The sequence below is a fragment of the Oryctolagus cuniculus genome, chromosome 10 (assembly GCF_964237555.1).
Source record: "Oryctolagus cuniculus chromosome 10, mOryCun1.1, whole genome shotgun sequence".
NCBI classification, from domain to species: domain Eukaryota; kingdom Metazoa; phylum Chordata; class Mammalia; order Lagomorpha; family Leporidae; genus Oryctolagus; species Oryctolagus cuniculus.
This window is the reverse complement of record NC_091441.1, coordinates 99921605-99939803: the sequence shown is the minus strand read 5'-3', so window position 1 is coordinate 99939803 and position 18199 is coordinate 99921605. Positions and strand designations below refer to the sequence as shown.

The 18199-nt window shown below is 51.5% G+C and overlaps 1 protein-coding gene and 1 long non-coding RNA gene across 4 annotated transcripts in view; one reads left to right on the top strand and one right to left on the bottom strand.

Annotated features, from left to right (window-relative positions):
• Positions 1–18199, bottom strand: part of USP4 (ubiquitin specific peptidase 4) — a 47935-nt gene that overhangs the window by 7637 nt on the left and 22099 nt on the right. For all 3 annotated transcript variants that reach the window (XR_011379532.1, XM_051851635.2, XM_051851636.2), the window contains 7 exons: positions 12515–12688; positions 11384–11542; positions 9251–9475; positions 8531–8614; positions 7976–8070; positions 4798–4989; positions 3153–3241 (listed from right to left, as the gene is read on the bottom strand). Coding sequence is in view for 2 of the 3 variants with exons in the window: in XM_051851635.2 (XP_051707595.1) it covers positions 3153–3241; positions 4798–4989; positions 7976–8070; positions 8531–8614; positions 9251–9475; positions 11384–11542; positions 12515–12688 (1018 nt within the window). In the remaining variant the exon portion in view is untranslated. The remainder of the gene's footprint in view (positions 1–3152; positions 3242–4797; positions 4990–7975; positions 8071–8530; positions 8615–9250; positions 9476–11383; positions 11543–12514; positions 12689–18199) is intronic.
• On the top strand, positions 4962–6594 carry LOC138844103 (uncharacterized). The gene is made up of 2 exons (XR_011379544.1): positions 4962–5140; positions 6366–6594. It is a non-coding gene; the product is annotated as an uncharacterized lncRNA (long non-coding RNA).

Sequence of the window (18199 nt, the reverse complement as noted above, 5' to 3'; positions counted from 1 at the left end):
AGCCGTCACTAAAAGTGCAAAATGACTTGGCAGTCCTGCAGTCCAAAACCTGAGCCCCTGGCCACTGGGCGCTTATGGAGTTCACACGACATGGGCTCACTTTTTTTTTTTTTTTTTTTTTACAGACAGAGTGGACAGTGAGAGAGAGAGACAGAGAGAAAGGTCTTCCTTTTGCCGTTGGTTCACCCTCCAATGGCCGCCGCCGCACCACGCTGATCCGATGGCAGGAGCCAGGTACTTATCCTGGTCTCCCATGGGGTGCAGGGCCCAAGCACCTGGGCCATCCTCCACTGCACTCCCTGGCCACAGCAGAGAGCTGGCCTGGAAGAGGGGCAACCGGGACAGAATCCAGTGCCCCGACCAGGACTAGAACCTGGTGTGGCGGCGCCGCAAGGCGGAGGATTAGCCTAGTGAGCCGCGGCGCCGGCCGACATGGGCTTACTCTTTAAACCACATCAGTAGGTACACAGAGGGACAGGCCTAAGTGAGATGAATACCGGACACTCAGGTTAAGCCCGCTGCCTGTGACGCTGGCATCCTACACAGCACCAGATCGAATCCTGGCTGCTCTGCTGCTGATCCAGCTCCCTGCTAACGTGCCGTGAAGTACTTGGGTTCCTGCCACGCATGTGGAGACCCGGACGGAGTTCCAGGCGTCTGGCTTTGGCCTGGTCCAGCCTCAGACGTCGTGGTCATTTGGGGAGTTAACAAGCGGGATGGAAGATTCTGTCTCTCTCTCCCTTTCTAACTTTGCCTTTCAAATAAATTATTTTTTAAGTCCATTTTCAAATAGTATAAATGAACCCAAGTATTAACTAAAAGCATTCGGTTCCTCCACAAAGACACATGCCAACTGTTCACTCAACAAGTATGTCCTACCAGCCTCTTGCGGGCAGTGGCCATGCTGTGCCCAGAAGGAGCAGACGGCACCTCCCCCTAACAGAGCCCACAGCCCTGACGGGGAAGCTAATGCAGCCGAAATTCCTGGAAGGACGGGGGCCATCCAAGAGGAGCCGGAAAGGCAACAGGGGAGAGCAGACTGAAAACAGAGGTACAGACTTGACCAAGTCTCAGAAATACGCCCCGCGGCGAGGAGGCGCGGGTCTCACAGGGCTTCCTCCCGAGCCGCTCAGCTCCGCCAGCTGCGCCACTGCCCCTTCTGCTCAGGGTCGCCTCGCCCCCGTGCCGGCCGCCTCGCAGGACGGAACCAACAGCCGCCTGCGCCCCGTCAAGCACTGCCCTGACACTGCTCCGTCCCTAGCCGCGCCAGGGGTCGTGTTACCCGTGTTACCCGGACAATCTCGGGAACCGTCCGCCGGGCAGTCACAAGGAACTGCCGGGCAGCGCTCCTGCAGGAGGACGCGGGAAGGCAGCCGCCTCGAGGCCACTGAGAGTCGGCGAGCAGCACGTGGCCGTGCGCAGGATCTGCAGTCTCCACACCGACTGCAGCCGACGGTGGAGCACCTGAGCAGCAGGGCTGCTGGGGACAACAGCCAGCGCTCACCCTGTGCACGGCACTTAACCTCACGTGCTCATTAAGCTGTAAGCGCAACTGTGGAGCAGGTGTCACCACGCTACTAGGCAGACAGGCCAGCCAAGGTTAAGAGGGAGGCGGGATTTCTTGAAGCCCACGACGCACCCTGCCGAGAGCTCACAGGGCCTTAGTTTCTGCAGTGCCACAGGTCACCCAAGGTCTGCTCGGGGGCTCCCAGCCTCACTCCGACACCTCTGCTTGTGCGACCTGTGCACAAGTACACTTCTGTTCATCTCAATCGGGGAGAACCTAGGACTCTGGGCGAAAGCAAGTGTCTGACTGAAAGACATCCTACCCAACCCAAAATACTTACAGCAATTCAGAATTATAGCTATGGCAGTGCAGCCTGGTAGTCAGAATTCCTTTTTAATTCATTGATTTCATTTATTGACTCTGACCAGTACATACTTGTGAGGTACAACCTCAAGTTCTGATTCATGTACACTTGGGATAAAGATCGACTCAGGACAATCAGCATACCCAGCGCCTTAATTGTTACCATTTCTTTATGGTCTGTTTCTAACTATTTTGAGATACACAATCCAGGACTGTTACCCGTACTCACCTCGCTACACCCAGAACATCAGAATTTATTTCCCCTGCCCTCCTGGGACACTGCACCTGCTGCCCAGCCTCCCCAGCGTCTCCCCAGCCTCTGAGGACCACGGCCTCACTCTCACGTTCCGAGGTCAGCTCCTCTGACCTCACACACAACGTCACGATGCTCACGTGGTGCCCGTCTTTCTGTGCCTGATGTCTCGCTCAGCGTGGCAGTCCTCACGTGCGCCCACACTACTGCGCGTGGCCGCTGCTTCTAACACCAGCTCTCACTTCCCCAGACTTTGCGTGTTTTGGAGAAATCCAGGCACTTGGACTTGGACTTGAGATTCTACAGAATCACTTCAGAGGATATTTGAGTTTTACAGAAATAAAGCCACTGGGTCTTCCAGGTCCAGCACAGAGGGCTAAGCATCATGTGGCCTGCACGTGGCGCCCTGGACCAGGAAGGACTCCGTCAGCACCCAGCACATACAGGACAGTGAGGACTCAGTTTCTCCTGCCTCCTGATCTGTGACTTCCCTCTCACTGTAGGAGTTGTCTACAGTCAGCCCCCATCCACGGCTTCCTGGGTAGAAAGAAAGAACACCCAAAAGAGGCTGCCTCTGCCTTCTGACTGGCCATGCCCGGGGACAGCAGGCTCGCCAGGCGGGCTGAGCGGCTGTGTGCCACGCTGGTGTGTGAGGGCCAGGTTAGCAACACCGTGCCAGCGGAGCTCATGACACGGAGGCAAGCACGCGCTGGGACAGCACCCACACTGCAACCCCAACAGCGCAGGATTCAAATTCTGGCTCTGCTTTGTGACTCTGGACAAGTCACACAATCCCTCTAGGTTCAGTGTGTCTGCAGTGAAACCCAACCCACATGGGCAGGTGTCTAGGACAACGATGAGCTGACGAAGCTGAACGATGGACAGGCAGAAAGAAGTGGCACCGAGCCGGCTCCCGGGTCTGCTGCTCTGGCAGGGCCCCCGCTCCAAACGCCCTTGGAAGAAGGAAATGAAGAACCCGCTCAGCCACAGCCCTGCAGCCCTGCAGCCCGCAACATGGCAAGTGCTCACCTTCACAGCTGCCCCGGGAGCCGTTGCAGGCCCCTGGCTCCAAGGGTGAGCTGCCACACTCATCAGGCAAAGGGTGTTTCACATAGCGGCTTAAAAAGAGAGAAAAATTATTTGTTAGTTGTGACATTTATATACTTTTCTCCACTATGCAGCTAAATAATTCACATATTGAAATGTTTGTAAATAAAAGTCTTTTAAAACTACGTGATAGGGGCCAGCGCTGTGGCTCACTTGGTTAATCCGCCTGTGGCGCTGGCATCCCATATGGGCGCCAGGTTCTAGTCTCGGTTACTCCTCTTCCAGGCCAGCTCTCTGCTGTGGCCCGGGAAGGCAGTGGAGGATGGCCCAAGTGCTTGGGCCCTGCACCCACATGGGAGACCAGGAGGAAGCACCTGGCTCCTGGCTTCGGATTGGCACAGCGCCGGCCACAGCGGCCATTTGGGGAGTGAACCAATGGAAGGAAGACCTTTCTCTCTCTCTCTCTCACTGTTTATAACTCAACCTGTCAGATAAATAAATTAAAAACAAACAAACAAAACCCATGTGACAGCTCACCCTTTAAGAAACTGAGAAAGGGAGCCAGTGCTGTGGCGTAAAGCCACTGTCTGCAGCGCCAGCATCCCACACGGCTGCTGGTTTGAGTCCCAGCTCCCCCACTTCCGAACCAGCTCCCTGCTAATGCACCTGGGAAAGCAGTGGAAGATGACCCATGTGCTTGGGCCCCTGCACCCACATGGGAGACCCGAAGTAGCTCCTGGCTTTGGATCAGCCCAGCTCTGGCCATTGCAGCCATTTCAGGAGTAAATCAACAGATGGACAATCTCTCCTTCTCTCTCTAACTCTGCCTTTCAAATAAATAAAAATCTTTAAAAAAAAAAAAAAAAAACTGAGAGGAATCCAAGAGATTTGATGTCTAATGTATTGAGCCATAAAGACTTCAAGGAACTCTGTTTCAAGTCTTCTATGAATGTTAAATAAAACCATGATTTTTAAAAGTATTTCCCTAGATGGGCACTGTTGGCTAAGCTGCTGCTTGCGATGCAAGTATCTCATATGAGTGCCAGTTCGAGTCCCGGCTGTTCCACTTCCAACCCAGCTCCCTGCTAATGCATTGTGAAAATAGCCAAAGATGGCCCAAGTCCTTGGGCATCTGCCACCCAAGTGGGAGACCCCGATGGAGTTTAGGCTCCAGGCTTCAGCTTGGCACAGCCCTGGCTGTTGCAGCCATCTGGGGAGTGAACCAGTCAATGGAAGATCTGTCTACCCTCTCTTTCAAACTCTCAAATAAACCAATACTGTTTAAAAAATAAATAAATGAATGACAGTATTTCTCAGTAATGCCCATCAGCAGCTTCAGAATGGCATTTCAGAAAGAGGATTCAAATACACGATGCCATTAAACTCCCAGATGCAGGTGACTGGCATGACTCTGGAGAGCCAAGGCTCAGGTCACGGTCTCTGTGCCTAAGATGCACCTGCCACGCCATCCCAACAGCAGCTGCCTGGCCCTCCCGGGTCAGACACAGCTACATCTCTTCCATGGGGGAGTACATGGGATCAATACAACCAATTTGCAATGCTGTCACTAACACCATTAGGCCTATTTTGATCTCAGATAAGCACCAAATTGTATTCTGACACCAACCTGATACGATCACAAACAGCCTGGTACAAAGACTCGAGGGTGAGCTTGTGCTTAGGGACAGAGACCAGCAGGGGCTGCCCGTACAGCACTGCCCCAGAGGAAGTGCTCGATGGGCGGGACTTCCTCTCCCTGAAGTAGACCGGAAGTGTGACACATTCCGAGCCATCCACGGAGCTGCTGCAGACCTCGTACCTGTGTCAAGCACACAAAAGGGTTCCGTTAGCTGGTGAGCAACAGAGATCCGAGCGGCAGCAACATGGTGGCCAGGATGCTGGACACTGGGACAGAGCAGGCTCCAGCAGAAAAGCCGGAAGAGCCATTTCCAGGGTGATTCCGAGGCTGGGTCAGGAATCCACAGGCAGGCCATCGCTGGCATGACGGGACCTGCCAGCCCCGCAGTGCAGGCGTGCTGGGACGGCAAGCTCCACACTCCTGCAGCTGACACTCCACACAGTGGGAGGTCATCCGCACCGCCGCCAGGGCCACAGCCACCAAGGCCATCTTCCGTCACCAAGCAGCTCAACTTTCAAAAATGCATTTCAGGCCGGCGCCGCGGCTCACTAGGCTAATCCTCCGCCTTGCGGAACCGGCACACCGGGTTCTAGTCCCGGTCGGGGCGCCGGATTCTGTCCCGGTTGCCCCTCTTCCAGGCCGGCTCTCTGCTGTGGCCAGGGAGTGCAGTGGAGGATGGCCCAAGTGCTTGGGCCCTGCACCCCATGGGAGACCAGGATAAGCACCTGGCTCCTGCCGTCGGATCAGCGCGGTACGCTGGCCGCAGCGCCACTCACTCTGTCACTGTCCACTCTGCCTGTCCAAAAAAAAAAAAAAAAAAAAAAAATGCATTTCAGGGCCCTGTCCCTTCATAAAACCAAGCACTGCATAACGATATACTCCTAAGGTATCAGCCAGAGTCTCTTTTTGTTGAAATAAGGAAGCAAGTTTAGAAAACTAGCTCCATCTTTGTTCAAAAGCAATGAAGTAAAAAGATCAGAGCTCATTCTCTGAAGGGAGGAGAGAACTTCCACTTGAGTATGGCCTTGTCTAAATAAGGGCGGAGTTGGCGAACTCAAAAGGCTTCCATAGCCTTGGCAAGAGCCTCGGATGATTACTGACGTCATAAATAAGAGTGTCAATTGTTAAATCAACAACGGGAGTCACTGTGCACTTACTCCCCATGTAGGACCTCTATCCTTAATGTGTTATACTAATGCGAATTAACAGTAAAACTAGTATTCAAACAGTACTTTATACTTTGTGTATCTGTGTGGGTGCAAACTGTTGGAAGAATGGGATGGGAGAGGGAGTAGGAGATGGGATGGTTGTGGGTGGGAGGGAGGTTATGGGGGGGAACCGCTATTATCCAAAAGTTATACTAAAGCAGTTTATTTATTAAAGTTTTAAAAAAATAAAAATCAGAGCTAAGCAAAAAAACTACTAAATATATATTTAATGATTTTTAAATGTGTCTTTCTGGGGTCAGCTGTAGTGTAATGGCCTAAGCCTCTGCCTTTGGCACAAACATCCCATGGGCACTGGTTTCAGTCCCAACCATTCCACTTCCTATCCAGCTCTCTGCTATGGCCTGGGAAAGCAGTAGAAGATGAACCAAGTGCTTGGGCCTTGCACCAGTATGGGAGACTCAGAAGAAGCTCCTGGTTCCTGCCTTTGGATCGGCTCAGCTCCAGCTGCTATGTCCATTTGGGGAGTGAACCAGTGGATAGAAGACCTTTCTCTCTGTCTCTCCCTCTCTCTGTAGCTCTACCTCTCAAATAAATACATATTAAAAAAAAAAAAAAAGTGTCTTTCTTAGCATGGGGCTGAGGAGGTATACAGATGTTTTGGCCTGAACAGATGTTACCAACGTGGCTGTGGTCTTTTCCTCTTCTCTTGGGTGAGACTCATTCACTGATTCCATTTTTTAAAACTAGAAACACACATTCCTCTCCCCCAAAGGCCTGGCGGATAGTCCTGACTGCAATTTACGCAGGAGGAGTTCTAAGAACAATTCACACAAACACAGGAGCTCGCGCCAGGGAAGGGCCAGGCCCTACATAAGGCCAGGCCAGCTTCCAGGTCCGCGGCTTGTTTCCTGCTGCTGTGGCCAGGTGCGCACTGAGTCTGCTTACCCAGCTCACAGTGGGATTACCCACCCTAAAGGGCTGCGGGGAGAATTACGTAACTTAGCAGCACAGTGCCCAACATGCTCAAAAAATACCAGAGACTATTGCTGCTTTCACAGAACAACATGTTTTCCCATTGGCTGGCCCTTAACCCTCTGAAAATGCCGTTTTTGGAGGCAATCTGCCTTGGGTCACATAATGAGACAGCCCTGTTTCAGGTGTGCAAATATGTTTCCAGAACTCAGGGGTGTCAAGGGCTTCGGGTCAGAAATGGACATGAAAGCTGACTGTCCCCGGTCCTCGTTCTGTGGCCTGGTGTGAGCCTTGGCTCCCCCTGTGGGTGAAGATGGGATGGGAACAGAACTGGGATCCTCTGTGCGCCACGAACCACTCCTTTCAGAACAGAGACTACAAGTCAGGCTCAAACGCGCAGGGCGGATTCCTTCTTTGTGCGCTGCATTCCTCAGCAAAACTCAAAGCCAAAACCAACCCTGGAAGCGTCGCAGCAGGGGAAGTTTCTGGGCGAGGGGCAGAGGAGGAGGGTGTGGGCCACCCCGAGGCGTCCCTGACCAGGGACAGTCTGAGAGGAGCAGGCAGGTTCATGCCCCACTGCACTCCAGCCGGGACATGTACACAGCCACACTGAGCAGCCCCGGAGCAGCACCGGCAGAGCCGAGGACCCCGTGTCGGGCTCACAGAGCGCCCGAGCTGGACTCGCACACAGAGCGTCCGGCAGGCCTCCCTGTCACTTTGGAGATGGCGATGAAGGCGCCTCTGGCAGACGGGATGGAACTCTCTCTGGATCGCTCCCCCTTCCTTCCACAGCTGTGGCCCAGCAGGAGGCAGGCCTCTTACAGGAGCTCTTGTAGGTGTCCACACGGAGAAGCGCCATGGGGAGACCCAGCTCTACAGCTTATACTGACAGCTGCCCACAGTCCCCTGCACACCCGCCTCTGGCAGCTGGCGAATCCACAGGCGCACTCCCGCTCCGGAAACACACACACCAGCAGCCTCTACAGTGTCTGCTCGCCCTTGCGGCAGACGCGCCGCGTACTCACACGAAGATGTCATCTCGAGGCATGATGTGGTTTAAACCTTCATCCATCTGGAAGATCTTGTGGAACCGGTGATTATACACGTCTGTGACCACCATCTGAGGACCAGCAGGGCGAGAGCGATCACAGGATGGCACCAGAGCGCCCTGCTAATTGCTTAAAACCCAGAAACAAATGGACCAACACGCTCAACTGCAGCGCTGCCTCCAAACAGACCACCGTAACCAGCTCCAGGGCTCGGGGCTACAGTCCAAGGGAGTGCGGCACTTAAGGAGGCAGGAGCGGCAAGGAGTGCCGACCAGAGACTGGGAGTCACCCAAAGGCTGCTGGGGTGTCCACAAGGCCCAAGGCCTCCAGGTGACCCTATCACACAGTGCCGGGAGCAGGGCCCCGGTCCCTGCCCCCTGAGCATGGCTAGTGTGAGCCCAGTGCAGGAACGATGGTGTTCCCCAGTAGCTGGGACAGCCACAGTGCACACAGAGACGAGGGCACATCTGTGCTGCACAGGAAACCCCCCGCCCCCCCCCCCACTTCCTCTCACTCATCACCCCGCCTTACGTTTTCTGCAGCAATGCCAGACAGCCTGGAGAGCGCGTCACAGAGGTCAGACACAGCCCCCATCAGCGGGACAGTCACGCGGTACTGCAAGGGAGAGACGGGCGAGGGGAGGGGAGGGGAGTGAGCTGGGAGAGCAGGCACTGCCCGGGACAGGGCTGCTCCCCAGCAGCAGTGTGCGGTGCGGTGGGCGCAGTCCAGCACACAGGCGAGCGTGCGTCAACACCTGGAGCCAGGCCACCTCCTTCCCTCCCACGCACTGCTCGACCTGTTCCTAATGTGGTCGACCACCTGACCACTGTCTTGAGATAACAATTTAAACTACAAACTGTCACGTGGTCCTACCCAAAGCAATGCAAGCACGCAGGCGCCATCAGCGAGACTGCACATGAAGGCCGCCACTCACACCTCTTCTAGCTTCTCATTCTGGCCAGGCTTTCTTGGCTGAGTTAAGGGTGAGCCTGACCATGGAAGCACCTTGCTTGTGGGTCCACAACACTCACATTCAAGGACTGCTCAGTGCATCCGTGGGTCCCTTTAGGCACACGAATGCAACGCGGGGGAACAAACTGACAGCAGGCCTGACGTGTATGGGATTACACGAAGAAAGGTGGCATGGGGCTGAGGGCAGACGCAGGCAAGCGCTGAGGGGACACAGGCGGCCCTGAGTTCCCAAGGCAGCGGACAGAAGCAGGCCCACCAGGATCTCGAGAGCACACACACCTGGGTGGGTCTGCAGCGAGGGTCAGCAGGAACCAGGAAGACCTCCATAACGCGATCTTTCTTCAAGGGCAGTGGGAGAGTAAGATAGCAAAATGGGTCAAAGGTCACAGAAACCTTAGCACATTCTGGGCAAACCAAAGTAGATTTGAAGAGGCCATGGAAAGTGTCCACGATCACAGAATCATTCCGCAACCTGTGGTTCTCCCAGGCTTCCTTTGCCACCACCTGAAAGAGAGGGACCGGCAGCATCAGTTCTCTTCCCTGGATCCAGAGTAGTGCCCAGTAAACGCTGCCAGGGACCAGCCCAGAGCCGGGGCCAGGCCACGCAGGGCCAGGACAGTTCTTAACATTCCAGGCTAGAATCACACGCCTACTCTACAGCCAGGCGCAAATTTAATAAGAGCTGACACAGCATTTAAGGAAAATAAGAGGTCAGTGTGTCCTCTGATGGGGACAGAAGCCTTGAAAGCACCGCGGGCACTCAGATCTAACAGGGCAAGGGCTGCACACGTGGTATTTCCGTCCCTCTGGGGAGGTTTTAATCCATGTTACAGTTTAGTTGGCACAGTGTTTCCTTCAGAACCTAAACACTACATTAAAGCATTCACATTAATTATCCTAATGTGACAGCACAGCTGAAATATTAAATGCCCCTTTCACAGATGAGAAAATCTATGCCCTGCGGCCAGCGCTGTGGCACAGAGGGTTAAGTCCCTGCTTGCGATGACAGTATCACAATACTGGAGTGTCGTTTCAAGTCCTCGCTGCTCCACTTCTGACTTCTGATCCCGCTTTCTGCTAATGCGCTTGAGAAGGCAGCACAAAATGACCAAAGTACCTAGGCACCTGCCACCCATGCGGGAGACCATGATAGTTCCTGGCTCCTGGCTTTAGTCTGGTCTAGCTCTGGTTGTTATGGCCATTTGGAGAGTGGACCAACAGATGGGAGATGTCTGTCTCTCCCTCTACCTCTCTGCCTTTCAAATTAATAAAAAAAAAAAAAAAAAAAAAAAAAAAAAACTTTAAAGAAAAAAAAGTATGGCCTATTTTAAATATTGAATATACAAACATTCAATATTTTTTTTTTATTTTTAACTTTTTTTTGACAGGCAGCGTGGACAGTGAGAGAGAGAGAGAGAGACAGAGAGAAAGGTCTTCCTTTGCCGTTGGTTCACCCTCCAATGGCCGCTGTGGCTGGTGTGCTGCGGCCGGCGCACCGCACTGATCCAATGGCAGGAGCCAGGTGCTTCTCCTGGTCTCCTATGTGGGTGCAGGGCCCAAGCACTTGGGCCATCCTCCACTGCACTCCCTGGCCACAGCAGAGAGTTGGCCTGGAAGAGGGGCAACCGGGACAGAATCCGGCACCCTGACTGGGACTAGAACCCGGTGTGCCGGCGCCGCAGGCAGAGGATTAGCCTATTGAGCTGTGGTGCCGGCCTGAACATTCAATATTTAAATGCCCAAAACTTAATATTAATAACCAATTGTAGGGGCTGGCGCCATGGCGTAGCGGGTAAAGCCACAGCCTGAAGTGCTGGCATCTCACATGGGTGCCGGCTGGAGTCTCGGCTGCTCCACTTCTGATCCAGCTCTCTGCTATGGCCTGGGAAAGCAGTGGAAGATGGCCCAAGTCCTTGGGCCCCTGCGCCCGCCTGGGAGACCTGGAGGAAGCTCCTGAGCTCCTGGTTTCGGATCAGCACAGCTCCGGCCATTGCAGCCATTAGGGAGTGAACCAGCGGATGGAAGACCTCTGTCTCTACCTCTCTCTGTAACTCTTTCAAATAAATAAATTAAAAAAAAAAAAAAACAATTTTAATACTCATGAATGAACTTTAATGGGAGCAGTAATAATCCCAAGGGTCCACACTACAGCTTTGACGATGTCCTAGAATCTGGTTCAGTAATGCAAAACTAAGCAAACAGACTCTAATTTGAAGACGTCCATAAGGAAGTGTTAGTAGTAATGTGGATTAGTCCCTTTCTGATGTGGCGTGCATTTCTTAACCAGAGTCCACACCCTTGTCACTAGCAACCGTGACAGACACCAGGGCCTTGGTGCCAACACTCAAAACCCAGAATGCCCTGCACGCCTTCCTGGGTTTTACTGCTCAGACATCACAGACAGGGTCATACCGCATCCGGCCGGCCGTTGGCATCCTTCAGCTCCAGGTAGGGCTTCTTCTTTACCCGGTTGAGATCTTCGTGCAATCCATCTAGAAGAAAGGCTAACAGCTCCTGAGAGTCTTGCTGCTGGTAGCCAGAAAACTGAGGAGCAAAACGTCCCACTTGGGTCTACAACAAAAGTAACTGCATCAGAAGGCAAATTATACGCAGCAGCAGCAAAGTCAGAGGAGAAACTGTCATTAGAAATAGTTCTGTGGGAGTGTGCACTTAGCCGACTCGTTAGCGTGGCCATGGTCCATGTTCCACAGTGGAATGCCTGGGTTGTTCCCTGGCTCTGGCCCTGGACTGCCCCAGCCATGCTCTGGCCACTGCAGGCATTTGTGGGGGTCAATCAGCCAATGGAAACTCTGTCTTCCTCTCAATAAATGAATGGGGGGGGGGGGGCGACTATTGTGTACAATCATTAAGATGCCAGTGCGGGGCCAGTGCTGTGGCAAAGCGGGTAAAGCTGCCGCCCATGATGCCAACATCTAATACAGATGCTGGTTTGAGACCCCAGCTACTGCACTTCCGATCTAGCTTCCTGCTAATGGCCTGGGGAAGCAGCAAGAGATGGCCCAAGTGCTTGTGCCCCTGCATGCACACGGAAGACCTGGAAGAAGCTCCTGGTTCCTGGCTTCGACCTGGCCCAGCCTTGGCCATTGCAGCCATTTGGGGAGTGAGCCAGCAGATGGAAGATTTCTCTGAGTCTTTTCTCTCTCTAATTCTGCCTTCCAAATACATAAATAAAATCTTTTGGGAAAAAAAAAAAAGATACCTCCCGGTTTGGCCTGGCCCAACCTTAGCTACTATAGTCATTTCGGGAATAAACCAGTGGATGAAGACCTCTGTCTTGATTTCTCTAAGTAAAATAAAAATTAAAAAAAAAAAAAAAAAAAAAACCGCCTGGCGCCAGCACAGAAGTTTCTGAGCCTCCGCAGCCAGGGACAGGCACCGAGGACGCCGAGACTGACGGCGGACAGAGGGGTTGGACAGCATCAGGGCTGAATCGGAATCCCAAAGCGCGACTAAATGAATAGCTCATCACAACACTAAACCTCTCTCCCAGCACAGGAAGAAGGAAGGCGGATCTCAACATACTTTGAACATGCGAGGTGCCACGTGAGTGTCCCTCCCCGACCACATCTGCTTAATGAGCTCCGCGTAGGCCTCTGCAATCTCCCCCTTCATCCCAAGAGGGTTGTCTCTGTTGATTTCAGCCTCGTATTCATCTTTGAGAAAGTAGTCGGTCAGCGGTGCAGTGTTGCTCAGGCACTGAAAGAGAACACGATCCGAGTGGACATTCTGCCCAGAGAGCGGAGGCAAGATGAACCGAGCTCTAAAGCGCCGCCGAGATCAACCCCAGCAAAACGAAGCCTTGGCAGGTTCTCTGAGGGCTCACAGCAGTGAGGCACAGCCTGGTGGAGATGAAAGTGATGGACCACACCACAGCTCCGAGCGCCATGGTCTTGGAGAAACGCACACAAACTGCCTGAGACTTTATCTTTGAAATCAGCTACCTGAGGGCAAAAGTCTTTATTTAATGGAAGATAATATTTTTTAAGATTTTTTTAATAGAAAGGACTGGGAAATTTCAGCATTTCCTAAAAAGCCAAAATATAAATAAGGTAAAGACAGTATATCCCGCTAGAATCAAAAAATTAGGAGGGGAAAAAACAGGAGAACTGCATAGTACAGAGGTCAGTAAGTAGTATTTTAACTTTTCAAATTCAAAACTAAACATTGGGGGCCAGTATTGTGGCACAGTGGGAGAAAGCCCGGACCTGCAGTGCTAGCATCCCATACGAGCGCTGGCTCAAGTCGTAGCTGTTCCATTTCGAAAGCTCCTTGTTGCCAGCGCCGCGGCTCACTAGGCTAATCCTCCACCTTGCGGCGCTGGCACACCGGGTTCTAGTCCCGGTTGGGGCGACGGATTCTGTCCCGGTTGCCCCTCTTCCAGGCCAGCTCTCTGCTGTGGCCAGGGAGTGCAGTGGAGGATGGCCCAAGTGCTTGGGCCCTGTACCCCATGGGAGACCAGGATAAGTACCTGGCTCCTGCCATCGGATCAGCTCGGTGGGCCAGCTGCAGCGTGCCGGCCACGGCAGCCATTGGAGGGTGAACCAACGGCAAAGGAAGACCTTTCTCTCTGTCTCTCTCTCTCTCTCACTGTCCACTCTGCCTGTCAAAAAAATAAAAATATATTAAAAAAAAAAAAAAAAGAAAAAGAAAAGAAAAGAAAGCTCCTTGTTAATGCACCTGGGAAAGCAGCAGAGGATGGCCCAAGCCTGCACCCACGTGGGAGACCCCAAAGAAGCTCCTGGCTTCTGGCCTCAGCCGGGCCCAGCCCTAGCCACTGCTGTCATCTGGGGAATGAACCAGCAGATGGAAGACCTCTTTCTTCTCTTTCTCTCTCTCTTCCTACCACTCCCTCTCTCCCCCTCTCTTTAACTCTTTCAAGTAAATAAAATAATTTTGTTTTTGTCAGGTAGAGTTAGACAGTGAGAGAGAGAGAGAGACAGAGAGAAAGGTCTTCCTTCCATTGGCTCACCCCCCAAATGGCTGCCACAGCAGTGTGCTGCGGCTGGCGCACTGTGCCAATCTGAAGGCAGGAGCCAGGTGCTTCTCCTGGTCTCCCATGGGGTGCAGGGCCCAAGCACTTGGGCCATCCTCCACTGCACTCCCGGGCCACAGCAGAGAGCTGGCCTGGAAGAGGGGCAACCGGGACAGAATCCGGTGCCCTAACTGGGACTTGAACCCGGGGTGCCAACAACACAAGGCGGAGGATTAGCCTAGTGAGCCACGGCGCCAGCCAATAAGATAAATTTTTAAAAAAACAAAAAATAGATGGGGAGGCACTGTGGTGTAGCACGTAAAGCTGCCATCTACAGTGCCAGCATTCCATATGGGCGCTAGGTCGAGTCCTGGCTGCTCCACTTCTGATGCAGCTCTCTGCTTTGGTCTGGGAAAGCAGTAGAAGATGGCCCAAGTCCTTGGGCCCCTGCACCTACATGGGAGACGCAGAAGAAGCTCCTGGCTCCTGGCTTCAGATCAGCACAGCTGTGACTGTTGCTGCCACCTGAGGAGTGAACCAGCAGATGGAAGAACTCACTCTCTCTGCCTCTGTCTCTCTGTAACTCTGCATTTCAAATAAGTAAAGAAATCTTTAAAGAAAATATTTAAAATATCTAAGTTTAAAAAAATAAAAAATTAAATATTGGTACTACCTTTTTCTCTGTTAAGATAAGCATACAACTTTATTCTGTTACTATATGACACTGATTAACTTTTCAGGTGTTAAACCAATATAATTCTCTTGGTGCAAACACCATTTGGTTATATGTTATCACTTTTATTTAGGTGTCACTGAATTTGATTTGCTAAAATGTTATTAAGTTGGGGTCAGTGTTGCATTGTAGCAGTTGTAAAGCTGCCACGTGTGATTCAGGCTTCCCACATGGGCGCCAACTGGTGTTCTGGCTGCCCCACTTCCAACCCAGTTCATTGCTAATGGCCTAGATAAAGCAGCAGAAGAGGACCCAAGTGCTTGGTGCTCTGTCACTCATGTGGGAGACCCAGGAGAAGCTCTTGGCTCTTGGCTTCAGCCTGGCCCAACCCCAGCTGTCATGGCCATCTGGGGAATGAACCAGCAAATGGAAGACCTCTCTAACTCTGACCTTCAAATAAATAAATAAATCTTTTAAAAAAAATACATAAAATTGTGTTATTTGTGTCTATTATCATGATATAATCATCTACAATTTTAATTTTTATAAAAAAATTTGAATAAGTAAAAAAAAAAATCTAGAAAGAAATGTGCTAGTGGTAGGCATTTGGCCTAGCAGCTAAGACGCTAGTTAGGATGCCTGCATCCCACATAGATATGCCTGGCTTCAAGTCCCAGGTCCAGCTCCTGATTCCAGCTCCCTGCTAATGTGGATACTGGGAGGTAATCGCTAAAGCAACTGGTCCTGGTCATCAACGTCTAGATTAAGTTCCCAGCTAGCTGCTTCAGCCCCTCCAGCTGTTGTGGGCATTTGAGGAATGAACCTGTGGCTGGGAACTCTTTCTCCATCTATCTCTCCTGTCTCACAAATAAACTGAAAAGGAAAAAAGAAAAATCCTTAACAGATCCTTAACAGATCTTTGTATCAGAGTAAGTTGCTTTGAAAAATGGTCTGAGTTGCCTTGTTCTCTTTTTCTACTCCCTGGAGTTTGCATATGATTGTTATCATTCTTCCTTAAGTCTATGACTACATCAGTCACAAAATCCAGAAAAAGAATTTTCTGTGTTATAAGGCTTTTTTTTTTTTTTTTTTTTTTTTTTTTGACAGACAGAGTGGACAGTGAGAGAGAGAGAGAGACAGAGAGAAAGGTCTTCCTTTTGCCGTTGGTTTACGTTCCAATGGCTGCCACAGCTGATGCGCTGCGGCCAGCGCACCACGCTGATCTGAAGGCAGGAGCCAGGTGCTTATCCTGGTCTCCCATGGGGTGCAGGGCCCAAGCACTTGGGCCATCCTCCACTGCACTCCCTGGCCACAGCAGAGAGCTGGCCTGGAAGAGGGGCAACCGGGACAGAATCCAGCGCCCCGACTGGGACTAGAACCCGGTGTGCCGGCGCCACAAGGTGGAGGATTAGCCTAGTGAGCCGCGGCGCCGGCCGTTATAAGGCTTTTAACTACTAAATAAGTTCTTAAGCAAACTCAGGGCTACTGAGAGGTTCTATTTCTTCATCTGCATGTAAGCGTGCTTCCCAAGGCAACCTGTCCATCTCATCTAGGCTCTCTAACAGCATACAAAGGATTTCACATCCTCTAAAACCTACAGGATTTATACATTTCTTAATTCCTGACATTTATCATTTGTATTTTTTCTTTTTCCTTGCTGATCAGTCTTCTTTTTAAGATTTATTTATGGTCAGCGCCGTGGCTCACTAGGCTAATCCTCCGCCTTGTGGCGCTGGTACACCGGGTTCTAGTCCCGGTTGCCCCTCTTCCAGGCCAGCTCTCTGCTGTGGCCCGGGAGTGCAGTGGAGGATGGCCCAAGTGCTTGGGCCCTGCACCCCATGGGAGACCAGGATAAGTACCTGGCTCCTGCCATCGGATCGGCGCGGTGCACTGGTCGCAGAGCGCCGGCCGCGGCGGCCATTGGAGGGTGAACCAACGGCAAAGGAAGACCTTTCTCCCTGTCTCTCTCACTGTCCACTCTGCCTGTCAAAAAAAAAAAAAAAAAAAGATTTATTTATTAGAAAGGCAGAATGAGAGAGATCTTTTGTTCACTGATTCATTCCCCAAATAGTCACAACAGTGGGAGAGGGGCGAGGTTGAAGTCAGGAGACTAGAACTCCATCCAGGGATCCCCTGTAGCAGGGGACCACGTCTGTAGGCTGTCTTCAGCTACCTTCCCAGGAACATTAGCAGGGAGCTAGATCTGAGGTGGAGCAGCCAGGACTCGAACTGGTGCCCATATGGGATCAGGTGGTGTAGGTGGCTGCTTAATCCACTGAGTCACAAAGCCAGGCTGATGATCAGTCTTCTTATGGGTTTATCAGTGTTAAGTTTTTTTTCAAAGAATCATGTTTGGTTGCACTTAAATCTGCTTTGTATTTCCTTAATTTCTGTTCTTTTCCTCCCATTTCCACTGGGTTTCATACGTTCTGTTTCTAGCATCCTGTGATGGAAGCTTAACTCATCCAATAAAACTCCAATGCAGAGCTATAAAATTCCTCATTATTATCACCCTTACTCAACAGTCAAGGAAAACTAAGGGTAAAAAGAATTGAGAAAGGGCCAGCATTGTGGTACAGTGGGTTAACATGCCACCTGTTGACACTGCCATGCCCTACGAAGCACTGGTTATGATCCAGCTCCCTGCTAATGTGCCTGGGAAAATAACAGATGATGGACCAGGTACTCAGCCCCTGTTACCCGCATGGGAGACCAGAATGGAGTTCCAGGTTCCTGGCTTCAGCCTGGCCCAGCCCTGGCTGTTGCAGCCACTTGGGGGAGTGAAGATCACTATGCGCTTCAAATAAATCAATCTTAAAAAGACAGAAAGAGCAAGTTGAGAAAACTTATCCATGAAAAGCCAAATCACAAATCTCTTTTCTTTACCACTAAGCAATTTCACAAGTGGAAAACAAAAAAAAGACTTTCAACCAGGCCAGTGCTGTGGTATAATGGGTAGAGTCACCACGTGCGGCATCAGCATCTCACGTGGGTACCAGTTTGTGTCCCAGCTGCTCCACTTTGGATCCAGCTGCCTGCTAATGCACTTGGGAAAGCCGTGGAGGATACCCCAGGTTCCTGGGCCCCAAGAGACATGTGGGAGACCCAGAAGCTCCTGGCTCTAGATCAGCCCAGCTCTAGGCATGCGTCCATTTGGGTAGTAAACCAGTGAATGGAAGATCTGTCTTGCTCACTCTAACTCTGCCTTTCAAATAAATAAATCTTTTTTTTTTTTTTAAATCAACCTTCAAACCCAAGAGTTATCTAATCCTTTTTTTTTTTTTTAAACAAATCTTTTATCCTTCCCCTTATAGTCCCAAAAACTTCTAAGTTAGATTTTAGGTCTTGGAAGGAGGCAGCACTGCGGTGCAGCAGGTTAAGCCACATCTGTGATGCTAGCATCCCATACTGCTGTGCTGGTTGAGTTTAAGCTAGTTCACTTCCCACCCAGCTTCCTACTAACACACTTGGGAAGGCAGCACAAGATGGTCCAAGTACTTTGGTCCCTGCAAGCCATGTGGGAGACTCAGATGGAGTTCCTGGCTTCTGGCTTTGGCCTGGT